This window comes from Peromyscus eremicus, chromosome 23 (assembly GCF_949786415.1).
Source record: "Peromyscus eremicus chromosome 23, PerEre_H2_v1, whole genome shotgun sequence".
NCBI lineage: Eukaryota > Metazoa > Chordata > Mammalia > Rodentia > Cricetidae > Peromyscus > Peromyscus eremicus.
In genome coordinates, this window is record NC_081438.1 from 26,717,245 (window position 1) to 26,731,420 (window position 14,176).

Below are 14,176 nucleotides of genomic sequence, written 5' to 3' on the forward strand. Positions count from 1 at the left end.
AAGCCAGAACTCGGGAGGCTGAGAGGGGGAGGGGCAGGGCCGTGAATTCCAGGCAGCCTTGGTGGCCCTGTCACAAAATTCTGAAGACTAGGCAGGTAGCTTAGTGGGTAGAGCACTTGCTGGCATGTATGAAACCCTGTGTTCCATCCCAAGTGCCACATCAACTGGGTGTGGTGGCATAATGATCCATGGGAGGTAATTATTGACAATCACACTGATTAAGCCAATTAAAAGTTGAGAACCCTTTTTTTTTTTTTTTTGGAAGGGAAACAGAGGAGGAGTTGATCTGGGGGAGAGGAGAGGTGGGGAAGGGACTTGGAGGAGTGGAGGGAAGGGAAACCATGGTAGGGAAATAATGTATGAGAGAATAAAAGTTAAAAAAAAAAGTTTGAAGTCCTTTTTACTGATGGCCAGACCAAGAGCAGGCTTGTGACTCTGAAGACTGTCTCGGGGCCCAAGGTCAGGGATTCAGAGTTTTGAAAGGCAAAATCCCATAAAGACTATAATTTGCATCAAAGTTAGATGAGGGACAGAGTGACAGAAATGTTTATTCCTGGCAGAGTATCGTGGTTGTTTTAGACACAATTTGCCAACTACTTTGGTTACTACATCTGGACCATGGTCAAGTCCGTGGAGATCTCAAATGTGTTGCCAAGGTAGATGTGATTATGGGGAGGAAAGGGTAGAGAATTGAGAACTGTCTAAACAAGGACAAAATAGAGTTAGAACAAGATGGAGTTTCCTTAGTCATTTGAGGGGTACACACTGTAATCCTAGAACTTTCAAAGTGGAGACAGGATGATCAGGAACTCGGGGTCATCCTTGGCTACACAGCAAGTTTGAGGACAGCCTGAGCTACAGGAAACCATGTCTCCAGAACAAAGAAATCAAAATTCTCCTCAAAACTGGATGGAAGAGCAAGACTCAGGTCTCCTTACATCCCTAGCTGGCTGCTTGCTCACACCCAGGCTCCCACAGGCCCTGGGTGTCCTGACAAGGTGTCTGTTTACAGGTTAGCTGTACATCTTGGATGTCTGCTTGGGAACAGCTAAATGAAGTCACATGAGGTGCTCTCCATGGTTGACAGACGAGCAGCCACGCGTGGCCCTGCTCTGCAGGTATCAGCAGGCCAGCTGGGAGCCACATCGGAAGCCTAGATGGCTTAAATGACTTTAGCTGTAGCTCTAGGGACACGGACACCTAGTGTGCACAGAGTGGTACAGGAAGGGGAAGACCTACCTGAGATTTCCCTGCCATGACCTGGGGAGGGAGCAAAGTTGGTCGTGTGGCTAGGTATCCTAGGGCCGGCTGGAGCCCCCAGCTTAGCAGGTCTGTGATGTTGGGGATACCAAGGTGGGGTGATGAGTAGCCCAGACCCATATTAGGATGGGTGATGGGGGGGGTCTCCTTTGTCAACCAACTCCTCCACAGACACTCCACTAAACACCATCTCATTTAAAACTCACCATTGCAGAAGACAGCCCTTGTAACCGTGACCACGGGATAGGCAGGAAGCCAAAGAAGGCAGAGACACCCACAGATTAAGACTGCTTACTTCCTAGGTTCATAGGGTGGTAAGTGGGAGGCTCTGGGCTTTATATGAGAACGCTAACCTTGAAGCCAGGGTGTTTAATGAGCCACCCACCCCTTTCTGTGACTTCAGAAAAGGACCTCCCAGGGCTGGAGGGATGCCTGTGTTGATTAAAGTGCTTGTCGTAGAAGTATGAGAGCCATATTTCATATCCTCAGATCCCATATAACTGCTAAGTGGGTGTGGTAGACTGCCTAGAATTCAAGCCCCAGGAGGCAGAGCCAGGGGCTCCCCAGAACAAGCTGACTAGGAAGAGGAGCCATCTCAGTGAGCTCTGGGTTTGCTTGAGTGACCTTGCCTCAATGAATAGGGTAGAAAAACAATTAGGGATGATTCCTGACATCCATACACCCTACCCACTCACTTATGCCCAAACACACACAAAATGTGACAAAACAGGGACCAAAAGCAGCTGGGGTGGAGAAAGGGTTTCCTTGGCTTACAGGTTAGAGTTCATCATCTGGGGAAACCAAGGCAGGAACCTAGAGGCAGAAACTGAAGTGCAGACCGTGGAGGAACACTGCTTATTGGCTTGCTCAGCCTGCTTTCATATATTCACCCCAGGCCCATCTACACTAGGGTGGCCCCACCCACAATGGGCTGGACCCTCCTCCATCAATTGGTAATTAAGAAAATACCTCCACAGACACGCCACGGGTCAGTCTATTGGGGGCAGTTCCTCTACTGAGTTTCTTGCTTCCCAGGTGCATCTAGGTCTGTGTCAAGCTGACAAAACCGTGACAGCTTCCTTCTCTCATTTTGACTCTACCTGTACGTCTCTGCGTCTCTTGAGGCTCAGTGCGGGGCTCACAATGTTGAACTTGTGGGTGACATGTGACTTCGGCATCTTAGGGAAGAGTGCAAGTACAGGATATTCAGTTCTGGAAGGAGAACTGGAGGATAACTTTGCATTTCCCAAGGATTCTTCCTCATGTCCTCGGGCCCTGTGACTTCTATGATGGCTAGCTTTAACTGTCCACACGACACAACCCAGGGTCACCTGGGAAAAGAGTCTCAGTGAAGGATTACCTATATTGGGTTGGCCAGTGTCTTGGGGGATTATCTTAATTGATGTGGAAAGACTTAGCCCACTGTGGGCAGCACCATTCCCTAGGCAGGGGATCCTGGGCTGTATAAAAGTGGAGAGATGGAGCTGAGCAAGCGAGCATGCATGCACCCATTTCTCCCTGCTCTTGACCATCAAGGTGAGGTGACCAGTGTCTCAAGCTCCTGCTACTGTGACATACCCACAATGATGGGTGGCAACCTGGAATTGCAAAGCTAACATGAACCCTTTCTCTATCAACCTGATTTTCCTCAGGGTGTTTTATCATGGCCACAGACATGACACTAGAGCAGCTTTCAAAGATCTAGATTCCAAAACAAAGGACCCTCCTCTGGAGGAGGCAGAGAGTCACAGGGACCCTGGTCAGAGAGGAAGGAAAGAGAAGTTGAGGTCTTAACCATAATAAGTACTTGTAGCCCCGCTCTCCACCACCCACTTTGTCCACTCCTGATACAGAGTATTATTTTAAGGTGTGTTACTTTTGTTTATGTTGCATTTGTTGAACTCTGTGAAGCTGTGTTACTGTGTCTGTCTAAAACACCTGATGGTCTAATAAAGAACTGAATGGCCAGTAACAAGGCAGGAGAAAAAATAGACGGGGCTGGCAGGCAGAGAGGATAAATAGAAGGAGAAATCTGGGAGGAAAGAAGAAGGAGCCAGAGAAGGAGGAGGACCCAGGCACCAGCCACCCAGCTACACAGCCAGTCACAGAGTAAGAGTAAGATTTACAAAAGTAAGAGAACGGGAAAAGCCCAGAGGCAAAAGGTAGCTGGGATAAGTTAAGAAAAGCTGGCAAGGAACAAGCCAAGCATTTATAAGGCCTGGAACAAGGAATAAGACCAGGCATTTATAATTAAGAAAAAGCCTCCATGTGTGATTTATTTGGGAGCTGGGTGGCAGGCCCCAAAAGAGCAAGAGCCAAAGAGTTAAAACAAACAACAACACACTCCCCCTTCCTTCCCAACTCCCTTGGAGGCCCCAGGAGCTCAGAAACAATGGTGAGTGGGGAATCCTGGGGCAGGCAGGCACCAGCAAGCATTTTATACTACTTCCTAAGGTATCAGCAGAACCAGAGAAGAATAAAGCTAGTGGGAAGTGGGGCTAGAGAGATGGCTCAGTGGTTAAGAGCACTGACTGCTCTTCCAGAGGACCTGAGCTCAATTCCTGGCACATGATGGCTCACGGTCACCAGAAATGAGATCTGGTGCCCTCTTCTGGCTTTCAAGAACACCTGCAGGCGGAACACTGTACACATGATAAATAAATCTTAAAGGAAAAAAAAAAAGCTACAGGGAAGGTCTGGGCCATGGGCAAGTGGGAGCTACAGTGGGTGATAGATTTGCTCAGAGTCTCTGAGGGTCCTCTGAGTCCTTCTTTATGGTACTTTGTTTCACCCCTCCAGAAACAATGACAAATATCCAGTCACTGGAGTTATAGCTCAAAGGTAAAGCACTTGCCCAACCCGAATCAAGCCTAATGGATGACTTGCGTTCCATCATCTGGACCCACACATAGAAAGAGAGGACCCACCCTGACCACCACACATGCGACATGACACACTTGTGAACACAAGCATGCATGCCCGTGTACACACACACACACACACACACAGAGAGAGAGAGAGAGAGAAACAGAGAGAGAGAAAGAGAGAGAGAGAAGTAAATAAATGTCAAAATAAAATATTTTAAATAAAACAAAAATATTCCAAAGTGACAGTGCCACCATTATATAAAAGATTGTCCTCCTTAGTCACCTGGGTTTCAAAAGTGTAATCCGAGGATAAAGCTTCTCCTAAAGTAATGGAACATTATCTTCCTCAACTTCCCCTATGCCGAGCAGGGATAGAACCCAGGATTTTATACATCCTAGGCCAGCAGCGCCAACCACTGAGCCACACCCCAGCCCCTCACTGGGGGATTCTAGGCAGGGGCTCTACCACTGAGCCACACCCCAGCCCCTCACTGGGGGATTCTAGGCAGATGATCAACCACTGAGACAAGCCCCTAGCCTCGAATTTAGGACAACCTGAAGTAAGGACGTAGGAAACAATGGACAGAGAAAGGAATATCCCTTGCCTAGCTCAGATTGCCCCCTCTGGAGAGCCAGAACCTCAATTCTTGGGAGTCATGCAATGGCTGCTTCGGACACCCCCAGCCTTGAGCAGAATAACCTAGGATGGCCTTTGCTGGAGTCTGTCCCTCTCATCCCGCCCTGGAAGGATTAAGTCAGCACCTAGTGTCCCCAGAACAGAACTTTCGTTTAGGACAGCTTGTCCTATCCACCTCTCCAGCTCCACAATGCCCTCAAGGACCTCTATTCTGGATGCTCCTTCTTGGCCAGCCTCCAAAGTCCCAAACAGTGCCCTCCAGTGGACAATGCAAATGTTCCTCCTCCAGGAGGACCACAGATCTCAAACAGTGCCCTCCAGTGGAGGGCCCAGGCATGGCATGAGGACCCACACACAAGTTACAAACTTGGGGTGCAGATTCTGTGAAAGCAATGAGGGCATCTTCCAAATCCGAGTATTTTGGTTGGATGTGTTTCAGACGTGAGGTGATAGAGACAAAGACAAGTGTCGTGGCATTTAGCAGATAGGAACTGTCCCCAAGTATCTGTTCTCCCTTCTTTCTATTAAGACAGCCAAGGGCTGACAAGATGGCTCAGTGGGTAAAGGGGCTTGCCACCAAGACCTGCATTCCATCCTCAGGACCCATGTGGTGGAAGAAGAGAGCTGACTCCCACAAGTTATCTTCTGACGTCTACACACATACACACAAAATAAATACATAAAATGCGATTAAAATGTTTTAAATACCGTCAAATTTTAGATCAGTCCAGACTCCAAACAAAGTCAACATATCTGGTCCTCTTTCGTAGCACTTACGATCTTAGAATTACTTTGCCCAGTAGTATGGAAACTCAAGTATTGTGTGTCAATTTCCAGAAAATGGCCTTCAAAGGCGCAGGAATGCTGTTCAGTGTCCCTCCCATCCTGTTTTGGAGGCTGCAGATGTGACGGCTGATATTTCAGCAGCCTTATTACACCACACGGTGGGGGTCACTTGCTGAAGATGGTAAAGCCAGACTCGGTGAAAGGCACACCAAAAGGTAAAAGGTAAAAGGTAAAAGGTCCCTGATGTTAATCAAGTGCAATGTGCCAGCCTTACATGGCTGTCTTCTGAGCTGCTGCTTCTTCTTCTTCTTCTTCTTCTTCTTCTTCTTCTTCTTCTTCCTCCTCCTCCTCCTCCTCCTCCTCCTCCTCCTCCTCCTCCTCCTGCTCCTCCTCCTCCTCCTCCTCGTCTTCGTCTTCTTCCTTATTTATGGGGGGTAGGGTACATGCCATGGTGCACATGTAGAGGCCAGAGGACACCTTTCAGGGAGTTAGTTCTCTCCTTTCACTATATGGGTCCCAGGGGTGAAACTTAGGTTATAATGTTTTGTGGCAAGCGCCTTGAGTGACTGGGTCATCACCCACCTCTTCCTGTTTTTTATTTACTAAACTGTCTGAGTTATGATGGGTTTATAATAGCCCTAATGTCCAAAGATCCTGTCCCAGATCTTTCCTTCGGGTGAAACAAACTCATAATTACAAAGGTCAAGAGATAAATTGCCCAGCATCACTTGTTTTGGAACAATTCGACAAGGGAACAAGATACCATCACTAACAGGGCCCACTTTATGGGCCAAAAGTCCCTGCGCTTCAAGACTGGACAAGGCTGGCTCATTCATTCCCCATTTCCTTCCATGGTTTTAACAATTTAGCATTACCACGCTCAGAAGCTGCTTCGACTCTTGCTCTCCCACAGCAACAGTAACACACCCTCGCCCCTCTGTCCAGAGAGACCAGGAAACAGATAATGAAGGATTGATCCCACCCGTCTCCGAAGCCAGAGTGGCAGCCTCTGGCGCCACCTGGCGATAGTGTCATCGAGTCAAGCACTGACCCATCGCGGGTGAGCTGGCCTGCAGATGCGTTTCCCAGCATGCAGTTGCCAGGTTCTCCAGGGACAGGAGGGTTGGGGGTTGGTGGGGGTGATGTCGCAGTTTGGAGAGATGGAAATCGCACATCTGGGCGGGGTTCGACTCTGCGCTGGTGTCGCCTGGGCCAAACCTCCTGCAAGGCAGTGGGCCCTTGCTCCCAGGAGGTGACCGATGAGTGTCTGGGGCTCGAAGGAAAGCGCGTGGCGGCCACAGCGAGCATGCGTGCGCGTGCCTCTCCCCCCCCATCGCTCCACGCAGCGCCCCGCACCGCACGCGCGCGCGCACGCACGTCCCCCCCCCGCGCGTGCAAGCCAGTCACCCACGCAAGCCGCGACCGGCAGGCTCCAGAGACAGCTGCCCCCACCCAGCCCCGTCAGCCAGTTGTCCCTCTCGTGTAGTGATCTCGCGTGGGCACAAAGCTGCACCATTCCCACCGTCACTCGGGGTGCGGATGGGTGGGAGACTCCCTAGAAGGCGGGGCGCGTGGTCTGCGGGGCTCCCGAGCAGGCTGGGGGCTCCAAGGCCAGGCCGCTCCCACCTGCTAGCCACAGCGACCAATGAAAGCTTGTCCTGGTGATGTCATGGCCCGGCCGGACCCTTGTGATGACAGCCGGAGGTCACCGGTCATGGGGACTCAGCTCCAGCCCACCCTTGGGGGTTCCGGAAGTTTCCACTGCTGCAGCCGAGTGCAGTTTCTCCCCACAGCCTTCTCTGCGTGCCATATGCGGCCTGCCTTCTCAGCTGTCCCCGCGTCACCTCTCCCTGCCCGCGGGGGTCTCCTCTGTTCCCACAGGTGTCCCTTCATCTCCACTGAGACGCCCCACGTCATTTTTTTCCACCAGGGGGTCCTCAGCCAGGATTTCACCTGTAGCCTCTCCTGTGCCACCCCCTGCTCTGCCGTGGTTACGGATGCTCAAGTATTAGGCCTCTGATCTCTCTGGATTAGAGCCGTCAGTATGTCCTTCCGTCCATGAAAGTCGGTCTGTCTGTGACTCGTCACCGCAGGAGACTGTCGCCCGCGTGAGCGAGCGAGCGGTGTCTGGTGTCTCGGCGGGCTGCGGTCCGTCTATCTGTCACGTGGGCGTCTGCCCCGTCGCCGCGGGTCTGCGGGTCTGTCGGTCTGTCTGAGTCTGCACTGGAGTGTGTCTGGGCCCCCGCTCCCCGGGGTCTCGGGGTTTGAAGGGAGGGAGCAGGAGGGGAGGTGGCAGCCCGGGGGAGCGGGGAGGGGCGGGGGCGGAGACAGTGGGCGGGCGGGGGCGCCGTGCGGCCCGGAGGGGTGTGTGCGGGGGGCCGGAGGCGGCTGTCACTGTCGGCTCAGCCTGCGCCGGGGAACATTGGCCGCCTCCAGCTCCCGGCGCGGCCCGACCCGGCCTGGCTCGGCCGCCTCAGGTGAGTCTCCCAACCCACCCGGGACCCTCCACCGGCTGGGGACCAATCCGCATCCCGGGGGGACCGGCGACCCTGGGATGATCGGAACCCCCCCAACAGAGATTGCACTGCACCGTCTGCCTCCCGGGGCCTGCCCGGTGGGCCTCCCGCCCCCCCTACACTGCACTCCTCTGAAACTCCCGCTGGCCGCTGCATACTTACTGATGATGCTCTCCGGGCCGCCCGCTGCCTCTGCGTTCTCTTCCTGCAGGGACCCCCTGAAGGCCCCTTCCCCACTCTCCTCCAAGTCTGGGGACATTGGAAGACGCCCCCTGTTTGGGGCGGAGCCCAAACTGCGCAGGTTACTGACATCCCGACTGCACCACCCCCATCCCCAGGGCCGCGACCCCAACGTCCCTACCCAGCTGAGCCCCTTGCCAGCTCCAGGACCCCCTCCTGCGGAGATTCCGTCTCTATTTTCTTTCTTTTTTTTTCTAAAGGGAGGCTCAGCGGAAGCCCCGAGTTATAATTAGCCCCACTCGGGTTTCCTGATTAATCTCCACAACGCCACTATCCCCAGATCCAGGCGACCAAGGCTGGCTGGGTGATGGGTGAACGCCCGGAGGGGTAGTTCCGACCCGGGGAATTTTGATCTCTTGGCTGGAGATGCCGGAACTACAGCAGCTGTTGCCCCCAAAAATAGCACCCCTGCCTTTGCAGCGGGGAGCTCCGGAGCTCCGGGAACACAGGAGTCCTGGCTCGCCCTTCAGTCCTCTCTGCGATGCTCACGATCCTTTCAGATCCCCCACACACACACATCAAGGCACGGGCGGGGAGCGCTGGCCTCTTCTTGGTCTCTACTGCTCCCGGTTGGCAGCGGCGGGCACTGCAATATGGGGATGCACAGGGGCTTGAGTCCTGGGGAGCCCCTCAAGGGGCTGGTGAGGCGATTGGCTGGAGTCAGACGAGAGGGGTGCGGCTGATGAGAAGCGAACGGGTACCAACCGGCTGTACCAGGAAGGAGATGAGGCGGAGCAGGGTGGGGCAAGGCGTGGACCGGACAGGATTTGGGATGCCTACAGGACGTGGGACTCCCAATACCTTGAATGCCCAACCCACTCCCCGAAGGCTTTGGCCAACCCAGGAGAGACTCAGAGCTGTGCTTTCTTACCCTAACCTGCAAGCTCCTGAAGGGCCCCACCCGTCTTTGAGGGCCCCGCCCCTGTCCTAAGGCCTGTACATATAGACTGAGGCCTTTCCGACCCTGCGCTCTATGCAAGGGGTCTTAACTCAAGTCACAGAAGCAGGGGAAGGAGGTATGGGAGGCCTTGGGACTTGCTGGGTAGGGGAGAGTGTGCGTTAGCCGGTCTTATCTCAGTCGGCTGCGCTTGTGGTATGGGTGTGTCTGTCTGTCTGTCTGTCTGATCTTGTGTTCCCTCTGGTTTGTCTGTCGGTGTCTTGTCTCCTAGTTTGACTCCGTTTCTCCCTCCCGTTGCCAATCTGCCCCACCTCCTCTGCAACTCCTCGATAACCCTGGGGCAAAACTGTTACTTAATCTCTCTGCGCCGCTGCCGCCTCCAGTCTTCACCCTTTACCTTTTTCTCTCCCAGCAGACATCGCCTGTCTTGGCAGTCATGAGGCCTTCCCGGTATCCCCCGCACACACCCTCCCTGGCTTCTCCACTCCTCTTCCTCCTCCTCTCCCTCCTGGGCGGAGGGGCAGGGGCTGAGGGCCGGGAAGACCCACAGCTGCTGGTGAGGGTTCGAGGGGGCCAGCTGAGGGGCATCCGCCTAAAGGCCCCTGGGGGCCCCGTCTCAGCTTTTCTGGGCATCCCCTTTGCAGAGCCCCCTGTGGGCTCACGTAGGTTTATGCCACCAGAGCCCAAGAGGCCCTGGTCAGGAGTGTTGGATGCTACCGCCTTCCAAAATGTCTGCTACCAATACGTGGATACCCTGTACCCTGGGTTTGAGGGTATTGAGATGTGGAACCCCAACCGAGCAATGAGCGAAGACTGCCTGTATCTTAATGTGTGGACACCATATCCCAGGCCTACTTCTCCCACACCTGTCCTCATCTGGATCTATGGGGGTGGCTTCTACAGCGGAGCAACCTCCTTGGACGTGTATGATGGCCGTTTCCTGGCCCAGGTTGAGGGGATCGTATTGGTATCTATGAACTACCGAGTAGGAACCTTTGGCTTCTTGGCCCTGCCGGGCAGCAGAGAAGCCCCTGGCAATGTAGGCCTGCTGGATCAACGGCTTGCCTTGCAGTGGGTGCAAGAAAATATTGCAGCCTTTGGGGGAAACCCGATGTCGGTGACTCTGTTTGGGGAGAGTGCGGGTGCAGCCTCCGTGGGCATGCACATTCTGTCCCTGCCCAGCCGGAGCCTCTTCCACAGGGCTGTCCTGCAGAGCGGTACACCCAATGGGCCCTGGGCCACCATGGGTGCAGGAGAGGCCAGGCGCAGGGCCACACTGCTGGCCCACCTCGTGGGCTGTCCTCCAGGCGGCGCTGGCGGCAACGACACAGAGCTGATAGCCTGCCTGCGGACGCGGCCAGCTCAGGACCTGGTGGACCACGAGTGGCACGTGCTGCCTCAAGAGAGTGTCTTCCGATTCCCCTTTGTGCCTGTGGTGGACGGGGACTTCCTCAGTGACACGCCAGAGGCCCTCATCAATGCTGGAGATTTTCAAGACCTGCAGGTGACTAATGGTTGACTAGACGCTTCTGGGTTTCATCCATTCCTCCCCTTCCCCCAGAGACCCAAGCATGAGGGCTTACTGCAGATCCATTTTTAGAAGTCCAAGTTTGTGGGTCCCAAGGTCAGTCCCTCCCTGTGGAGGGTTCAGATCCCATAGTGGTTGCTGGGCAAGAAAAGAAACTATGGGTATATTTTTTTTCTTTCTCTCCCTCCCCTGCTCTCTGCTCCACGTAATTCTGGCTCTGTAATGGTTCGTCTCTCTGGCTGTCTGTTTGTTCATCTGTTTCTGCCTGTCTACCATCTCTCCATCCTTTCCCCCATCCCCAACTATCCTCAGGTGCTGGTGGGTGTGGTGAAGGACGAGGGCTCCTACTTTCTGGTTTACGGGGTCCCAGGCTTCAGCAAAGACAATGAATCTCTCATCAACCGGGCCCAGTTCCTGGCTGGGGTGCGGATCGGTGTACCCCAAGCAAGTGACCTGGCGGCCGAGGCTGTGGTCCTACATTATACAGACTGGCTGCACCCCGAGGACCCTGTCCACCTGAGGGATTCCATGAGTGCAGTGGTAGGCGACCACAACGTTGTATGCCCCGTGGCCCAGCTGGCTGGTCGACTGGCTGCCCAAGGGGCCCGGGTCTATGCCTACGTCTTTGAACACCGTGCCTCCACAATGACTTGGCCCCTCTGGATGGGGGTGCCCCATGGCTATGAAATCGAGTTCATCTTTGGGCTCCCCCTGGACCCTTCGCTGAACTACACCATGGAGGAGAGAATCTTTGCTCAGCGACTTATGAAATACTGGACCAATTTTGCCCGCACAGGGTCAGTGGTATTGGAGTGGGGACGGCCTCCGGGGCTCCAGGGGAGAGGGGTGCCCGTGGCTGATAGTGGAAAGAGAAGAGAAACATCCACAAAGGAAAGGGGATGGAGAGAAAGCCAACGGTCATGCGGAGAACAGGCAGGCAGGATGGGGAGTCCTTATGAGATGGAAACAGAGCTGGACAGCTTTAATCCCAGCACTCAGAAGACAGAGGACAGTCCACTCTATATATCGAGTTCCAGGCTACCTGGAACTACATAGTGAGGTCCTGTTGCGGGAGGGCTTAGGGGTAAAAGGCTAAGGCTATATATGAGGCCATCCCCAGCACTCACTGCAAAAGATAGCAAGGTGATTGGCAGGATGGTTCAAAACAGGTAAAAGGGATTGTTGTGCAAGCCTCATTACCTGAGCTGGATTCCTGGAACCCACATAAAGGTGGAAGGCGAGAAATGACTCCATAAATTTACCCTGACTTCTCTCTCTCTCTCTCTCTCTCTCTCTCTCTCTCTCTCTCTCTCTCTCTCTCACACACACACACACACACACACATCATCATCATCATCATCATCATCATCATTTTAAAAAATATTAAGAAGACAGAGAAAGGCAATAGAGGATTGGGGGTGTACCCAAGTTGGCAAAGTACTTACTTGCCTAGCAGGCACAAACTCTTGAGTGCACCAGATTTTGCATCACCAAAAGTAAAGATGATGTTTGTAGAAACAGGACTGCACCTACCCACACAGCTAAATGCACAATCCTAGAATTCGTATTTTATTTTGAAATACGGTCTCACTATGTATCCCGGGCTGACTTGGAATTCTCCATGTGGGTCAGGCTGGCCTCAAACTCACAGAAATTCACCTGCCTCTTGAGGCCCCCTGGGTGCTGGGATTAAAAGTTTGTGGTACCACGCCCAGCTAGAAACTATTTCATATATATATACATATATATACATATATACATATATATACATATACATATATATACATATATACACATATACATATATACATATACATATATACATATATATACATATTTCATATATATATATACATATATATATATATTTAAATGGAAAGGAGAAAATAAAAATGGAACAAGAAAACAAAGAGAAGTGGAGAAAGAGACAGAGAAGTCCCAAGGGGGGGAAGGGGGGAAACCCCCTTGGCATCCCATGTCTGTAATTCCTGCGCTCTGGGAAACTGAGGCAGAAGCATTGTGGGATTGAGTTACACAGTGACACGCGCACACACGCAGATGGAGCTAGAGAGACGGCTGACTGGATGGGGTAGGGAGAAGAGAGGGGAGGGGAGGGTTTCTCCACGGAGTTGAAGAGGGTCTGGAGTCAGGAAGAGGACCAACGACTTCACTCCTTATCCCTCTGGGCAGGCTGAGATTTCCCTTTCCTTCCACAGGGACCCCAATGACCCTCGAGACTCCAAGTCCCCACAGTGGCCACCGTACACCACTGGAGCGCAGCAATATGTGAGCCTAAACCTGAAGCCGTTGGAGGTGCGGCGGGGGCTGCGCGCCCAGACCTGCGCCTTCTGGAATCGCTTTCTCCCCAAATTGCTCAGCGCCACCGGTAGGGGCGGTGTCGGGGGGCAGGGGACGGACGAGGCGGCAAGGGTTGGAAGGAGGGGAGAGGAAAGGGGTGCAAAGACAGGGTGTAATCCCTCTCTTCTCCACCTCCCCTAGCCACGGAGGCTCCCTGCACCTGCCCAAGCCCCGCCCATGGGGAGGCTGCCCCGAGGCCCAGGCCAGACTTATCCCTGTGCCTCCTCCTTCTCTTCCTTTTCCTCCTCCACGCCCGGCTTCCCTGGCTGTGACTACAGTCTCTTCCCCCTCTGCCCTCAGAGGACACTTTAGTATGTGGCTGGGAGGAAAAAAAAGAGGCCCCTCTCAGGGATACAGCGCCCCACTCCCTTCTCAAGCGGAGACGAGCTAGATAGACTCAGGGATCTACACACCATTGTTTAAAGCGAAAATTCAAAAACCAGTTTTCTTTTTTAATGTAAAATTATCACTTGCAAATTGAGCCTGATGTTGAGGGGGGACGGACCCGGGGCTAGACAGAGCCAGCTAACGGGGCTTATAACCGCCAACCATCTCTGTATCTTCTCTTTCCCCCCACCAACCCGTGGACCCTCCTGCCATTCCGATCCTGTCCGTCCCCTCCATCTTCCGGTCATTGCTCTCCTCCTCTCTCCCTCCTGCCGCCCTTCTCCACCTCTGCTCTCATTCTCCGGATCACCATCCACTGTTCTCTCTCCACCACACCATTCGGCCTCCGGCGTGGCGTGCGTGGCGGCGCCCTGGACGGCCGCTCTCACGGTCCGACCTGCTCGGTCTCCTCCTCCCGCTCTTGCGGGGCGCCCCGGCTGCAGACACGCTGGACGAGGCGGAGCGCCAGTGGAAGGCCGAGTTCCACCGCTGGAGCTCCTACATGGTGCACTGGAAGAACCAGTTCGACCACTACAGCAAGCAGGAGCGCTGCTCAGACCTGTGACCCGGGGGGGCCTCAGGTCCCGCCGCCCGGCCCGAGCCCCTAGCTGTACATACACTATTTATTTAAGGGCTGGGATATAACACAACCGAGCCCCAGGCCCTGTCACCCCGTCCCGACTCCCCCCACCAGGGGCT

The 14,176-nt window shown here is 53.8% G+C and overlaps 1 protein-coding gene across 2 annotated transcripts; it reads left to right on the forward strand.

Annotated features, from left to right (window-relative positions):
* The first annotated feature begins 9,640 nt into the window (after window positions 1-9,640).
* On the forward strand, window positions 9,641-14,126 carry Ache (acetylcholinesterase (Cartwright blood group)). 2 transcript variants are annotated; one of them, XM_059249666.1, is made up of 4 exons: window positions 9,641-10,708; window positions 11,045-11,529; window positions 12,949-13,118; window positions 13,921-14,126. In XM_059249666.1, exons 1-4 carry the CDS (start codon window positions 9,641-9,643, stop codon window positions 14,040-14,042), a joined length of 1,845 nt encoding a protein of 614 aa, XP_059105649.1. In that variant the 3' UTR covers window positions 14,043-14,126. The 2 variants fall into 2 exon arrangements, with proteins under 2 accessions (XP_059105649.1, XP_059105650.1); XM_059249667.1 differs by having other exon boundaries at window positions 11,309-11,529.
* The last annotated feature ends 50 nt before the right edge of the window (window positions 14,127-14,176 follow it).